Source organism: Solea solea, chromosome 4 (assembly GCF_958295425.1).
Source record: "Solea solea chromosome 4, fSolSol10.1, whole genome shotgun sequence".
Classification (NCBI taxonomy): Eukaryota; Metazoa; Chordata; class Actinopteri; order Pleuronectiformes; family Soleidae; genus Solea; species Solea solea.
This window is the reverse complement of record NC_081137.1, coordinates 18,168,377-18,184,439: the sequence shown is the minus strand read 5'-3', so window position 1 is coordinate 18,184,439 and position 16,063 is coordinate 18,168,377. Positions and strand designations below refer to the sequence as shown.

The following is a 16,063-nucleotide window of genomic DNA, read 5'->3' as shown; positions in this document are numbered from 1 at the left end:
CAAAGGAGTTGTTCAGTCTGGTTGTGTTGTGGCGGCCTGTCGCCGAATAAGCTTCTCTGGTTACTGGTGACAAGCGTGTGTAGAGAAGATCGCTGGCGTCATCCGAGATGAACCAGCAGTTTGTTCAGTGTCCACTTTTCTGCCACTGCCACCAGAGAGTCATGACTCACGGCGACCTCCGACCCAGGGCCTGCCTGCGTGTCCAGCCTGGAGGAGTCCCTCTTTGACATGCCTGCACCCAACCAGCACACCAGTACATAAAACAAGATGCTGGTGATCACTGACTTATAGAACATTCACCAATGTAGCTCCTCCAGATCCCTACAGTCTCAACCTCAACCCTGTCAATCTGAACTGTTCAGGGGTGTGATCTAGGTGTTGAGCTGCAGGTGGTTTGTGTCGCAGTTTTCCCCGATACCGCCTGCCCATGACGGCTGTGTCATCAGCAAGCGCGTGTGCAAATGTGACACGACTCAGAGTTGTAGCCGAAGTCCGAGGGTGACGAAAAGAGGGGCCAATTCAAGTTCCCTGAGGTGCCCCTGTGCCGTTGACCACGCTGTCAGATGTGATGTTCTTCAGACATGACACATACTGTGTCATGTCTGTGAGGTAGCTGGTGATCCAGGACACCAGGAGATGGCTCCACTCGCATCCTAACCAGTTTGTACTGGAGCAAAAGGGGGCTGGATAGTGTTAAAGGGATAGTTTGGGGTTTTTGAACATGAAGTTGTATGACACAGACCCCAGGAGTAGAGTGGATGCAACGTTGTTAAATCATTGAACGAGGTTTCCGGTTTGGAGAGCTCGTCCCGGTTCGGGGCCGAGAAAAGTAGTTCTGAGAGAGAGGGTTTGGGACACATAGTTTAACGGGTTTTAAACCACAAATACGCATGCATGACACAACAGTTAGGCACTATTTTCTGCCCCGTATCACTACGCCGTGCAGCCTCGCAAGTCACAAGTGACAAGAGTGAGAGAAAATTAACCAAACAAACACGTCGGACTATGAAACTGATAATGAACCTTGCAGAGAAAATCCATCAGGTTATCTTACTGATTAGAGAGAGAATGGGCAGAGAGATGGGACATACTGATCTGCAGCAGTTTTATTGTTCAAATGTGGGGGTCTGTGTCATACAACTTCATGTTCAAAAATCCAAACTATCCCTTTAAGGGCACTCAAGAAATCCAGAAATAGAATCCTGACTGTGCCACTCCCTTTTTATCATTGTGCGAGTGAGATCGATACAGGAAGTTGGGTGGGGGGGGATGAGGGATAACTTTATTTATATAGCCTCTCTTTAAACTGACTGGATGTATTGTTGTTGTCGTTTTGATTACCAGAGAATTAACCCTTTATGTTTTGCACCAGGAGTGGGCTACGTTGGTCTATTGTGTTTTAAAGGACAAAGTCTACCATTAGTTTTCCTTCACGTGTGGAATGAAAACAAAGAGGAGAGAGATTTTCAGCACGTCATGTTGCTAAATCCTTTGCGCCGTGTCTTTCGCAGACATTTTTGAGAGGTGTCTAATTTTGCACTGAGACACACCGGTGGTCTGGCGTCTCACACCTGCGAGATACTCCTGTCAGGAACGCTGCTCTCAGATGTGCTGGTCTGCCTTACAATTAAAAGATAACCTGGTGTGTGTGTGTGTGTGTGTGTGGACTTTATTACACCCACTACTGAGTTGCATATTTATTGAATTTACAATACCCATGGTGTGGTAAACAGCTGAATCATGCATTGATATTGTTGGGGGTTGGGTAGGGGTTGTTATTTTGGAGCGTTTGTGTAAAAGTCACCGCACCTCGCAGAATTGCCTTGGACCAAGTGATGCACAGCCTTAACCCTTGATTCGTGAAGTGACTTGTTGGAAACCAGAGTTGTGAAACATTCCAATAAAATTGCCAATGGTAACTCGGGTGTTATACTCTGTGTCTTTTCCCTTCTACCGTGTCCTAATTCCACATAAGTCTGTATGTGGTCAACTTTCCCCATTTTCTTTCACTTGCTCCCTAGAAAGCCTGTGCAAACCACTGAGCTTCATGGTCGCCATGTCATGAATGACAAGTAGTCCCGGTTAACCATTCATGGACTTCATTTTCAGTGCAGTAAGACAGGAAAAACATAGTGTATCCCCCCCCTCTCTGTGTGCCTGCTGCACTGAAAGCTCAGTATCACATCTATCTTTCTGTCAGGAAGCAAGAGTATCGTTAAAATGACAGCTATTGAATTTTCGAGTAAACACAATTTCCTTTCATTAATACCTGCGCGGCAAAAAGATTTATGCGACTTAAAGTAAATCTCTTGTTTTATATATCCTCTATTTTGTCGCTCATCACTTTATATGTGAGAAACTGTTTTGCATTCATGAGTGCGGGAAAGAAGGGGAGATTTTCTTCATTGTCATCATATTTTCCTTCAGTGTGCATAGATGAGACACCAGGAAAAGCTGAATAATTCCAACTCTACAGATCACTCACGACCATATTATACCAATCCTGCAAAAAACAGTTAGCACGTATTCAAGTGTTGAATATTTTAAATGCATTTGAAACTCAAATGTGATGAGAAATAAAAAATAAACAGCAGCAAATGACTAAAAACAGCTGCCATGAATTTACTGGACATCTTGGTGCAACGTACGTTTTGTATTTGAAATAATCTATGCTGCTGGACAATGTGCAGCAATAGCTCCTTTTCCACCGCAGGAAGTTTTGTCATTTACCCGGGATTTTTAAAAACCCCCGGCGCGTTTCCACCAAAATTACTCTGAGATAAACTTTCACTCCACCCAAATTAAACTTAAAGGCTTCGTTTTGTTGAAATTGCACTTATTTTTCTCAGGTTGTTTATAATAAGTTTTGTAAAAAAGATACTTTGGAGTAAGTTCTTGTAGTTTATAGCTTATTATGCTATTATTTTACTGGTCTGTGGACGACAGTTGTAACTGGAAAACAACACAAATAAATAAATCTGGGCCTCTAGACTAAATAAATCTAGGAATAAATCGCCCCATTGGAACTGAAATCTTACATCTTTGTAGATTTACTGAAGGTCTTCTCAGCACAACAGTAAGTGCTTTCAGTGCGTGTTAGAAATCCACTTCTGAAAGCACCTGAAATAATACACTTCTCACTCCAAACCATTGTTATGTTGCTTAAAAGCTTTTTTCTTTCTTTGTTTTTTTTTTAAACCAACAAGTGCCCACTGTAAATCTGACCACGCGTCATTGTGAGACCGACCCGTGGGTTCTCAGATGGCTCCGAGGGCATTTGCCATTTAATCAACTGTGTTGGTCAGAAAATAGCACACGCATTTGTGTGGGCCTCTGAATCATGCGTTGGGCGTAAAATGGAGCCCAGAGAGGCATATATATGTTAATTGTAGAAGATGATATTATGCCTGCACTATGCTGCAGTTTATTCTCACTTTTCCTTAAGGGTGTGCGCAAATAATTCAACCTTGAAATGCAGCTTTTGTCCACTGCTGACATTAATTATGATCGACCATTCTCCTCTTCTCGCCGAGCAAGAGTTGTTTTACAATAAAGCTGTTATTGTTTTATGTAGAGACGAGATGTTTCTTGGTTAACCTTTCCTGCCTCCCGTGTCTTTGGATTCACACTTTTTTTTTTTTCGTCTGTTTTTCTCTTCACAGTGCCCCCGAAAATCATCAACCTGTCGAGAGATATTGTGGTGAACGAAGGCTCCAACGTCACCCTCATGTGCCAAGCCAACGGTAAACCGGAGCCCTCCATTAGCTGGAAGCTCATCTCCTCCTCAGGTAACTTGTTTGTCTGTAAATAAATACATTACATGATATAATACTTTCCCTTTTTCACCTCCCTGTGCTGTCTCCTTTTCTCTGCCTCACTCTTTTCCCATCACTCCTGTGTTTATCGCCCCATCTTTGACTTTGTTCGACCCTGGTGGATTTTCTCGCTTCACTTATTTACCCATTACCTGTTTTTCGGATCATCATTACAACGCAATTATTCACAGGAAAATAAACTGGCAGTGTTGTAATTGGACTAATTAATTAGGATAATTGGATGGATGTAAATGTTGTGGAGACACTTTGGATGACGGGATTAATGTAGAGGACATTAAGAGCATTACGCGGAGACAAGCGGGTCCAAAAATCAGTGGAGTTGTATTGTATCTGCTCAGAGATGATATTCCATTATTTCCCTCTGAAGCAACAATGAAACCAAGTTGCCGCCTGTGAACCTGCGTGTGTGTCAAAGCCTCACTTAATCAAACGAGACGCCTTCATTGATAATGAACTGCATTTAGAAGCCCGGAACATCTGAGGCTTTCATCTGTGCTGTATATGTTATTATAACAATAGTGGGACTGACTAGGAGAAGACAATAATTATTTGTGAAATACTACACACACTTGTGTAGTAGAGAATAAAGGAGCTGCTGTCAGTGTTGTTGGACTAGTGTTCCTTAATTTCTTTTAAAGACATAAAGCATCTGACTGCTACCACAGGCTATATGTACTGTTTGCTGGGTGAAGCTATTTAGGAAGTCAGAATATATTTAAATATCATATTAATGACATCTCCACCAACTGCAAAAAAAAAAGGGCTTAGTTTGAATGGAAATGGGCCAATTTCTCACTTCTCAGTCATTAGTTTGATGTCTGCAGATTATGTTAATTTTGTCAATTATGTTCCCATTTACTGGAAAACGGACAATAAAGCACGACACGTGTGAGTGGACTCCCGTGTGATTGACAGCCGTTGCGGTCCAGTAGGCGTCTGGATGATAGCAGTTGTTCACTTGCTGCCACTCCTCATTGAAGTTTTGTGAAGTGTGGTTGCATGAGGCAACGCTACCCTATGTGTGCCAAGAACCTGCATGAGACAGGCAGAGAGTGAGTGGCTTACAAAGCAACACCGACTTCTGGAAAATGCTTATCTGATGGTGAGATAAAGAGCATGCCGGGTGACTTCCAGGCACCGCGCATGCAGCACTGCATCATAAAACAACACCTGAATCATGCCTTCGCAGACGCCCCCCCTTTTAAACCTGGTATTATAATGCATAATACAATTGGTATGGCAGCACACAGGATGTGACGCCATAGTCTGCTGCTGGAAATCTTTGCAGAAGAAGAGGGGGAAGTGATCGTGATCGGACAGCAGTCGGAATCTTGGTGTGGACACAGGAAATGCATGTAAATACCAGGTACCAAAGGGGCTGTAGTCAAACGTCTGGGGACTCGGAAGACAACTGCGACACAGTTGCACAGACTGTAGACTCTCCATGTTGACTCGCATCATCAGTCTGCTCCCCACAGCCTCTCACAGTCACATGTGCAGAATGTATTAGTAAGCGAACCCGTCAGCTCTAAGTGGGATCGAATCCACCTTGCTTGAGGCGGGACAGTGCAACTCCATGTTGCATTTAGTAAAATTCTTGGTGTTCGACGAATTCGCCACACGTTGCCCATTCTGGATTCAACGGCATACTCTATCTGCTAATTGAAAATTGATGTTTAAAGGTGACATCGAATGCTGGTATAGCACATATATGTTAGTTATGGAGGTCTACTTACATATATTAACTTGTTTTCATGGTTAAAAACCTCCTAGTCGCTGCAAACGAGCCGATCAAAATATCTCCTCACTGACGCTCTCGTCAGCCACGCTGTTTCAGACCACAATCACACCCCCAGATCGTGGACTGTGTTGTGATTGGCCAGCCAACGAGAGCTTTTTCCACTGTCCTGTGATTGGCCAGGTACCTGGAAGTGATGTAATTGGTAGGCCAGCTCTCAGATACACAGCTCCCCCTCTGGCACGGTGGATGCTCTGCATCTCAGCAGCTACAACGAGAGTAGTTCTTCTTCTTCTGCGGTTGAATGTACGCAACCGGATGTGCCCGGACTAGTGCCCGCACCGGGAGGCGCTACGGTGGTGAGAGGAGTGGTGAGGTTTTCTGATGACATCATCAGCATAGGGAAGTGCCGATCCGCTTCGCAGAGCCCAGGAAAACAATACAACACTATTTTCTCAGCAGTGGCTGAACTGTTTGTTCTGAAACTTTAGGGTTTCATAAACGAGGTAATGACGCAGATACACACACAAACGCAGCATTAATTGGAGCTTCCGGTCTATGTCGCCTTTAATGAATGAGTGCTGTAGTCTACTGTTCCAGCCCCTTTTCCTTTGTTTCTATAGACCGTATCTGCATGCTGGTCATACTACACTTCTGCTTTATTGCCTTTAGACAGGAGGAGAAGCTGCTACATTGAGGTGAGCAGAGAATAGCCGCAGTGATCACTAACCACACAAAGGACTGATACTTCCATAGGCGATACAAGATATCATCGTATATGTAGAAGTCTGCAAATCGTTCCTCCAGCCTGCTGAAGAAAAAGTCAGGTTATTACCAAATTCATCAGGATTCATCCACCGGGGTACCACTGATGTCTGTATAAGTTTGATGACAGTTCATCAAAGAGTTCGGTTAATAGTGTTCTGGAGAATTGCACGATCTTACAAGCCAATCTTGTGGTCCTGTGACTGCAGCAACACCCTCCCTTTAAATACATTCCCCGTCCTGGATGAACATTTATCTTCTTCCCACCAGCATATGACATCCCGGGTTTTAAATCCTGTATGCTGTTTCATAAAGCTTATCTCCCTGTGCCAAAAAAAAGGAGCAGCCTGCAACACATAACCAGCTATTTCTGTGAATTGTCCCCTCAACCAGGGATAAACCACTAACCACTGCTTCTCCCACTAAGTCCTGGGCTTACGGCATAAAAATGTGAAGACACCTGCTCATTGTGCTGTCACATCAAGACAACAGTGCAATCTTTCACGGCCTCGCAGAAGAAAAGAAGGGGAAAATAAAGTTCTGCCGAGGTGAAACAGTGTGACCTAGTTTCTCCCGCAGTATTTGTTGTGATTTCAAATTCCTGTACGTGTGCACTATTTTGAAGGGCAGGCATCAAAAGAAACGGCTAATTAGTAAGCATGTTGTTTTTTTTCTCGCGCCCCCTCCCCAGCAGCCCACGACGAGTTCAGTGACAACAGTCTCTTTTATTGATTATGAACAAATGTGACAACGACTGCCTCTGCTCTTTACACAAACTCTCTGTGGAGCCGAGAGATCATCTCAGTTGCCACCATGACCAGTGGGTGACTTTTCCCCGTAGCTCCAAATACTCTATTTTCCTTCTCTTTTCTTCCCCCCCCCTCTTCTTGTTCTTACAGCCAGTTTCACTGGAGTTGAACTGATCTGTCGGAACAAGAACCCACAAATTTGAGTCGGCCATGCTTTGACTTAGAGAGATTGTCGGCTCAAACGCGGCTGCCTTTTTCTGTCCTTCAGCATGGCAACAACCGCAGCTCATGCTGGGAATGTGCCAATTTAAAGGTGGTGGCGGCGGCCATGGCGCCGAGCCTGCGGTGAGTTATGGTGGAGCGATATTGTAAATCACCGCATGCGAGCGTGTTGGATAATACTGCTAAGTCTAGGTGCAGGGAGTTTCTGCTAAAGGGCATTACTGTGCTGCCTGACACAGGCAACCTGATTAACTACTGATGTGCTTTGGTGTTAGGGTTCAGCGTGTTATTGATCCCGCTGTGTGATGCATTGTAAAATGTTTGTGCGTTGTTATTATCACGTCCTTTTGTATACTCGTACAGCAGCTGTAGGAATGGACTCGGGTGGATCGGGAGGATTGTGTTAATGTCTTGTCTTTATGCCATTCACCCATTCACCTGCACGTTCTTATCACAGCAGGTGTATTGTGGGTGACGGATGAGCAGCGACTCTGTAGCCTTCTGTGCATTGAAGGGCCATCTTCTCCGCTCATGTTCTCTGACCTGCTCCAGTTTTGTAAAGAATGGGAGATAATTCTTCTTTACTTTTCTATAGTGTTTCCTGAGGCAGTGCTGGCTCAGGAGGTGGAATGGGTTTGTCCACTAATTAGAGGGCAGAAGTTCTCAGCTCTGTTTTTTTTTTATGTCCACAGGCGAGACACTGAGCCCCAAATTGCCCCTGATGGCTATGCCAGCAGTTTGAGTGTAGATGTGTAAGAAATAATGAACAGAAAATTCAAAATGTTTGGACTCTGACGTCTTTATTTGGTCCTTAAGCGAAATGTAAAAATAATAAAATAAACAAGAATAATTTGAATATGTGGGTTTTTGGTTTGTATCTCACAAGAACTCTTCTTTCTGGCTATCTGTAGCATCTTTATTCTTTTATTTTACTCTCATCAAATTGAACATCTGGAGGTTTAAATTGCGCCTGCACTCCCGGTCAACGCTTTCATCAAATTCCGCATGCAGCGTGTGTCTTTCTTCCCTTTGCCTTACTTTTCACTTTGCTGATTTGTTGTCCGTGTCGCTGTTTGACCCTGTTCTTCTTCCTCCTCCTCAATCTTGTGGTCAATACTTTTGTCTTCCTCATTGCTACTATAAGAGCTTTCTTCATCATGCTCTGCATTGGGGGTCCAATCCTCATCTTTGCCTATCATATGGTGATGCAATAAGTCTCAGCAATGTATGTATCAAATATGATCCCCACGGCATTATTTATTCAACCCTATGGCATTTTTTATAGGTAGTGCTCAACTAATCTGTCCTTATAACTCGACTATATGCCCATTATTCAGTAATAACACACTTTCTACTCTCCGTGTAGGCAGGAGGTTGAGTGAACTTTGACCCAAACTTGTATTTCTCAAGGACCTAATCAATTATGTCAGAAGTGGACCAGAGACCTGCTGGCCCGAGTCTATTGACTTTTCCTTTTTTTTTATTATTATTACTGCTGTCAGTAAGATTTTCACACTTTTTTGCAATTACTAGAAAATTCTGTTAAAATAATTAAATATAATTGAATTAATAAAAATAATTGTCCAGTGGTCTTGCAATACCACGTCATTCAAATGTGCTGGAATATCAATTAAGACGCAAAGCGTCATCATGTCTGGTGAAAATGACTCATCCATCGCTGCGTGATGACTGTATGAACGCTCGACCAAAGTTATCCCCAAAAAAAACAATGTCTAATTAGGAAAAGCTGTCTAATTAGCGTTTACTCTTGAACAGCCAATCAATAGCGTTGTAATTTTTATCTTTAATTAGGTGCATAGTGAATTAGCGAGCTAGACAGTGGGGAGAAAAAGGTCTGATAGAGTTGATTGCCGTGCCGCGGCCCAGGGCCTGGGGTAGCACGTGTTTCTGAGGCGTGGGACTGAACCACTTGCCTATCTCTGGGAACTATTGCTGTGAAATCTCATTAACTGAATCCAACAGCTCGTTTCATTGCTGCCTTAACTTCCTGCACTGATGTGAACAACAGAGCTGTTTTTTTTTTTTTTCCCCAGGCCTCATAAAGGTGCAGTCTATTATAATTGCCTATAAATACATTTTGATGTGGGACTTGGAACCTGAGTCACCCACGATCCAAATTACACAGTTATTTTTTTCAGTCCTTCACGCTGTGGTGAAAAAGTCAACACAGTGACCAGGCTCATACATGATGTTATTGTGATAATGTTCCTGAACCAAAATAACATTACATATTTACATGTCTATACAGATGAATATCACTAGCACTTTTCATTACTGTTTTTAGGCAACGGTTTGTGCTATCGGAAAAACTGTTTCTGAAAGCTGAGAAGTTGCACGTTTATAGGGTTAGGGTATATGGCATATGGCTATTAAGGTCATTTCATTTGCACTGTTGCAGGATCGCGGTAAATCAGCGTCTTTAATACCAGAGAGGAGAGAGTTGGAAGAGTGCCTGTGCGTACAGTAGTTTCCATTGTTTGGCCTGTTTTTGGACATTTAGACAGAAACTCAAACAAATGTTTTAAATATGTTTATACTGTTCAAATTTCAAATTTGACATGCAAAATCTGGTGTTCATGTACTACGCTACTATACTAAATAGGCCGAGCAAAGTCAGCTATGGACTGATTTAAGGCTGATTTATTCCCAATAAGGTATCATCATCCTCCTCTTTTCTCACATACTTCAGACACTGGTAAAGTGAAATTAGATTAAAATGGAGCGAGAGTTAAGGTGACTCTAACGATTATTTAATAATTTTTTTGTTATTTGACTCATTTTCAATGCACAATGTTCACACTACGACCAACCCGTCCTCCTTCCAGTACCAATGTTTGGCAATACTTGACCACATTACATTAGAAACGTTGATTATAAGACATCTACTGGGAGACCAGTTTGTCAAAATGATGTTAACTAAGTGACATGGCTGTTATATGTTTATATAATATTCTTGATATGAATACCGTATTATTCATTTTATACAAAAAATAAAATTAAAATAACATATGTAGAGTCTATAGGTGGTCTTACATAAGACCTTTGGGGAATGTGTGATGAATGTGAACTATAAGCACCAATAATTATAATGGGTGCCACAGTGACTTACCATCCCTGGTCTGATATCAGTGGTTTAATTTAAATCATTCTCTCTCTCTCTCTCTCACTCATCTTTCATGTTTTTTCATGGTGTGTGCCGTCCAATAAAGTAAAAGCCTTAAAACTAATCTATTACACAACCACTTCAGATCGCAGACCCCGATCTCTACTGTGCATGTGTGCCCTGAGATAGCTGCTAGATTGAGCGTGCGTGTGCGTGTGCGTGCGTCTGAGCTTTTATGCAACACCAACCACATTGAGGATCCGAATAATGTAAAACAAACTATTTTTCCGAGCGGCAGACCCCGCTCTAAGACATCCTCTATTCCGTGCTCATCTCTCCATTCTCCGTGATCAAAATAGATGCAGTGACGGCTTGCTTTATGTTTATCTGCTCTTTGTCTCCTTATTTATTCACAGGCACCAGTACACAACTTCAACTCAACGACGTTTATTGGCTTTCATTTTCAGTGCGGAATGATGAATGTGAATACTAGTGTCGTCTTGGGAAGCTGTCTTTGATTCTCCTCGTATGAGACACGAGTGGCAACCGATGTGAATCTGAATTCTTAATTTGGCCACTTCCATATTGACATTTTGTAAAAAGTGAGTTCACAGATGTCACCTGGAACTAGGCACCTGCAGGCAACGACAGATGTCTGTAACACTGGTATCCACTCATATGTCTTGTACTTAATAATTGCAAATGACTAATTAGAAATAATTATAGTATACGGGCATCAGCCTATTCCTTTTTCCGTTATTGGCACGTTTGTGTTAAATAGCAGTACAATTTTGATATGAATGTAACTGAAGTAAACATTCATATTATGAACAATTTACTAAGTTGACATAAGATAAGATAAGATAGCTTTATTTATCTCACAGTGGAGAGAAAACGGCGTTACAGCAGCTCAACAATAGATAATAAACAAACAAACAATATACAAGTAAGTAATACAAGTATGAAGGAAATTATTTACATATATATAAATATAAGTATAAATATAAATATACATATGTAATAAGGTGCAGTGTACATCATGTGCTATTGAAGAAAAGTGGGTAAGACTCTTCAGGAAAATATTTACTGACATTAAATCAAGTGAGAAGTCGGTGTATTTTCCCATAGACCTTTATTCAAATGTCGCCCCCTGGTGTTTTTTTCTTTTCAGTGTATTCTTACCTCCTCTTTAGCTTTAACAAACTTGGCAGTCTCAGTTGTCTCTCCTCAGTTGTTTACTTGCAGCTCAATTCCAGTTGTTATTCTTTGGTCCAGTGTTCAGCTGAAGACTTTATTAATGAAGTCTTCATTAAATACACGTGCTGCACTTCATAATTACAAATTGCTAATGAGAAATAATTAAAGGATAGGCAAAAAATAAGCCACCTACATCAGCCTATTACTTTTTTCCATTATTGGCACGTTCATGTTAAATGGTCTTTCCTTTTTTTTCGAATGCAACTGAAATGAACATAGATTCATTCATAAAATGAATCATTTACTAAGTTGACACCATGTGCTGTTGAAGAAGTGGTTGAGACTCTTCAGGAAAATGTTTATTGACATGAAATCAAGTGAGAAGTTGGCTTATTTTCCTGTAGACCTTCATTCAAATGTTTATTTTTGCAAACAGAGGAGTCCTCTGGTGGTTTTGGTATATTCTTACCTACTCTTAATCTTATCAAAATTGGCAGTCTATTGTTTGAGAGTCTATTCATTTTTTTTCTCACCTCATTTGTTTACTTGAAGCTTAATTCCAGTTGTTATACTTTGGTCATCATATCCTTGTCAGTTTCATGACCGGTGTTCAGCTGAAGACTTTATTCAAGGAGTCTTATAAAATACACAATTGTCACTGTGCTCAGAGAGAGAGAGGGAAAGAGAGAAAGCACCAGAGCAGAAAATGTCCCAGTACTTGCAGAAGTCCAAACCTATGTTCCAGTATCTCCCTGCTGCAGAGAAACTCTGCTCCAGCCCGGGGCCATTGTGTGCATGCCCTGCTATTTCAAGCACTCTGGGGTGTTAAAAAAGACTGGAAAAAAATAAATAAAGATTTGGCGTGTGTGTCTGTGTGTGTGTGTGCATGTCTGTGTGTGAGGACTGATGATTTCACACTGAGGCAGGGGGCTCTTGCACAGCCGTGACCCATCTCCCCCCCTCACCTTTGATAGATAGATGGCTTTAGGGGGCTTGTGGTGGATCAGAAGTGATCCGTAGTGTCTTCCACAGACCGTGCAGCCTGACTGCAAAGTTTATCAGCCTAGGTGGTCGGCCGACACCCACACAGTGCACAGTAGCATGCACAGGACTGAATTCTACCTTGGTAGAGAACAATGGACGCTATTCAGATGGCTTGGTTGTCAAGGAAATTTAATTAGAAGTTTTTGGAGTCTGGGTTGAAATCTTTTTTTTTTCTAATTAGGGGATGTATTATAAAAAATGTGTGCCATTGTTCATATCACTCCTGTTCTGGCGGCCTGTTGAAACCAGAGCAGGCTTCAAGGTGCTGTTACTTACCTATAAATAGTAAATGGAATTGTGTGATTTGGTGAAAAGCCATATGTGCCGGTTAGGTCACTGGGTTCACAGAGGACGGGCCTGGAACAGTCTGCCCTCTTGAGATCAGACAGCTCAAGACTCGCTTGTTTTCTTTGGTGTATATGGATCTTGAGTCAGGCGTCATCTCCAAGGGCCTTCGTTACTGTGTGATGTGTTTTGATTTTACACTTTTATTGTGTATATTGCTTTAATGTGAATGTGTTTTTATAACTGTAGAGCACTTTGATTGAAAGCACTCTATAAATAAAGTTATTATTAGAGTTATTGTTCAGAGATATACAGTAGTGCAAAAGTGTCTTAAAACTGTATAACATTTTTAAGAAGAGACAATTTGTCAACTTCTTAGTTGACCATGTAGCTTTTTAGATGTCTGAGATGTTTGAGAGGATGTCTGGAAACATCTACTTACCTGAATTAACAACCTTGTTGGGGTCTAAACGTACCACTTGTATTGATGGACCATGAACACAAAGAGCCCAGAGGGCGATGGGTAGCTGTAGGAAAGATTCCAAATCATCATTGGTAACCTCGTCTCGTACCCTGCCTTTTCAATTCTGCAATATTCTTCTCAATAAAAAGTACATCCCGACTCCTGTTTTTCAAAAATGAAAAACAACAAACACCTTGCGGTCAGATTTAGAAACGGATACAAATGTGATCCACATCTCCAATGTCACAACTTTTGTCCTCCCAGTGAGAAAAGGGCATTAGTGGTGATAAGTTAGAAACAAAGTTTAGTGTGGGAATGCTTTTTTTTTTTTTTTTTTTTTTGGGGGGGTGCAATTTGTATTATTTAATTATTTCATCTTTTTTTACTAATTCATTAATGCCGCGTGGGAGATTTAGAAACCTGCTACCTCCATCTGCTTTCCCGTAGTGAACAGATGCTAACCCTTAAAAAGAAAAAAAAAAATAATAATAATAATGCAAATGCAGCTTCTCGTGTTTGTTTTGTTTTTTTATGACACAAGACTCCAGTGATTTATCGACCAGTCTAAAACGGAAGTAACTAAATACCTTACCTAAGGGTGGGTGTATTCTTCTGCAGTTAACAGTCTAAAACAATTATTTGTCTGAACTTCAAATAGTGTATCCCTCTCTCTCACACGCAGCCGCTTCCTCTATACTGTAACCTAGATACAAAAGGACTTGTGGACAGAGAGATTAGAGGCAGCCATGCTTTTCAAATTCTTTGTACTCTCATAAGTATGCGTGCTGTTGCCGGGTCATATCTAAGCCGTACTGTCACAACACATTCTCTTTGCCGGCAAACCCTCTTCAATAGACATAGAGCTGTGCCTTATTGTAATGTGTAGAACCCCAAGACATAGTGTGAAGCTATGGTTCTTTTTTTTTTTTTTTTTTTTTTTTTTTGCTCGTCCCTTTTATGTATTTTCCCTCGAGAAGGATAATACTTCAAAGGCAGCCTGGCACATTTTGAAAATTCCACACGCCAGAGGGTAACAATCGGTGAAAAAATAGCTATCGTGTTGCTCGGCTGTGGCAAAAGAGCCACAGATTAAAGCTTAATTTGTACGACTAACTTAAAGAGTCATATGTGCGTCACTCAGTCGGACTGGGTTGTGAGTGAGCCACATTTTCATTTTGATAGACCTCTTGTCTATTGAGCCATGCACGTTTTGCTGCAAAATAGACAGTGCAAATGATATTGAATCTCCAGGAAATTCAGCGTCTGCATCTGTCACATATATCACAAACACAATCCTGTTCCGGTTTCAAAGTGAAAGCGCTGTCGTGTCTCGGCTCCCTGATTCCATTCCAGTCTCAACAAAGCTTTATTGTTAAATATTTGCAGGATGCAACGACAGGACGTGTGGTTTTTTATTAGAAGTCCTGGCCGTTAGGGAGTATATAAGCGTAGATTATTATTTTTAAAGGCAAACCCTCAGCAGACGCTCCACAGCAGACTGTGCCAGACACAACCAATCAGTGCCGCAGCCATCACACACCGCAAATACATCCAGTGTGAAAACCGGCACAGGTCCACTTATCTTATCAGGAGCCAGAACTCCACAGTCCTCCCTGTCCGTGAGGTAACGCCGTTTGTCAGATGAATTAAAGCCACAGTCGCTTCCTGTCCTTGTGTTCTTTTCTTCCCCACCGCAACACAGAACGCGTTGCTTCATCTTTTAACACATTTCACTCCAACTAGCTTTCACCCGAGACAATAGTTGCACAGCATCGCCGTTCCCACTCTCCCGCGTGTGTGCCTCTGTTCCTGTTAACAGCTCCGAGCCTGTTATTCTGCTATGATTCCTTCTTCTCCCCTAAGTTTGGTTTTATCCATTTAAATCCTACCTTATCACATTCCCTTGCCCCCTCTCTTTGAAAGCCTATATCCCTCAAGCATCTAGTCTCCTGTCATTTTTTTTTTCACTCCACAGATGCCCCCTTCCTTGCCCCTCACACAAATATATCTCTTTTACTACCCCATGTTCTTCTTTGCCCTGAGTTTGAGGATGGTATTTCAGGGACATAGCAAGGATACGTATTCCTCCTCTGGCCTCTCCTGAGATTTCCTCTACTCTCTTTGCATTTTTGTCCTCACTAGTTTTCTGTGTGCGGTCTCCCCGGTGTCCTGCCATGTCACCTTAGTAGCAGTGCAGGACACATCGCTATCTCACTAAAGACTTGCTCACAAATTCAGCAATCTCCGACAAAGGCTCGGAAATGACTTCAAGCCATCTCCTCCTCCGCCTCCTCCTCGACCCGTAGAATTACAGAAAAGACTTTGCGCCTGGATTGAAAATTGAACAAAACGTAAAATATCAGCAGTTACGCTGTCATCTTATTTTCTTGTTCTCTGTGAACACATGGCCAATAAAATGGGAGAAAATGCTATAATGAGGAGTTGTTTGTGCATTTCTCACACCTCGGATAGTGACGGGCTGAAGTGCCCTGTGAACGCCGGTGTTTCTGCCGTGACAACGTTTGTTCTCGCTTATGCACAGGTAGAGAAGCTTCTATGGCACATTCTAGTCTGCTTTCACTGGCTTCACGTACACGGTCCAAGTGGAAACAACAGCACATGTGGAGGCTCAGCGCGGTG

The 16,063-nt window shown here is 42.0% G+C and overlaps 1 protein-coding gene across 5 annotated transcripts in view; it reads left to right on the top strand.

Annotated features, from left to right (window-relative positions):
• ntm (neurotrimin) overlaps positions 1-16,063 on the top strand; it is a 388,934-nt gene that overhangs the window by 361,435 nt on the left and 11,436 nt on the right. For all 5 annotated transcript variants that reach the window (XM_058627119.1, XM_058627122.1, XM_058627121.1 and 2 more), the window contains one exon: positions 3,663-3,788. In XM_058627119.1, coding sequence (XP_058483102.1) covers positions 3,663-3,788 — 126 coding nt within the window. The remainder of the gene's footprint in view (positions 1-3,662; positions 3,789-16,063) is intronic.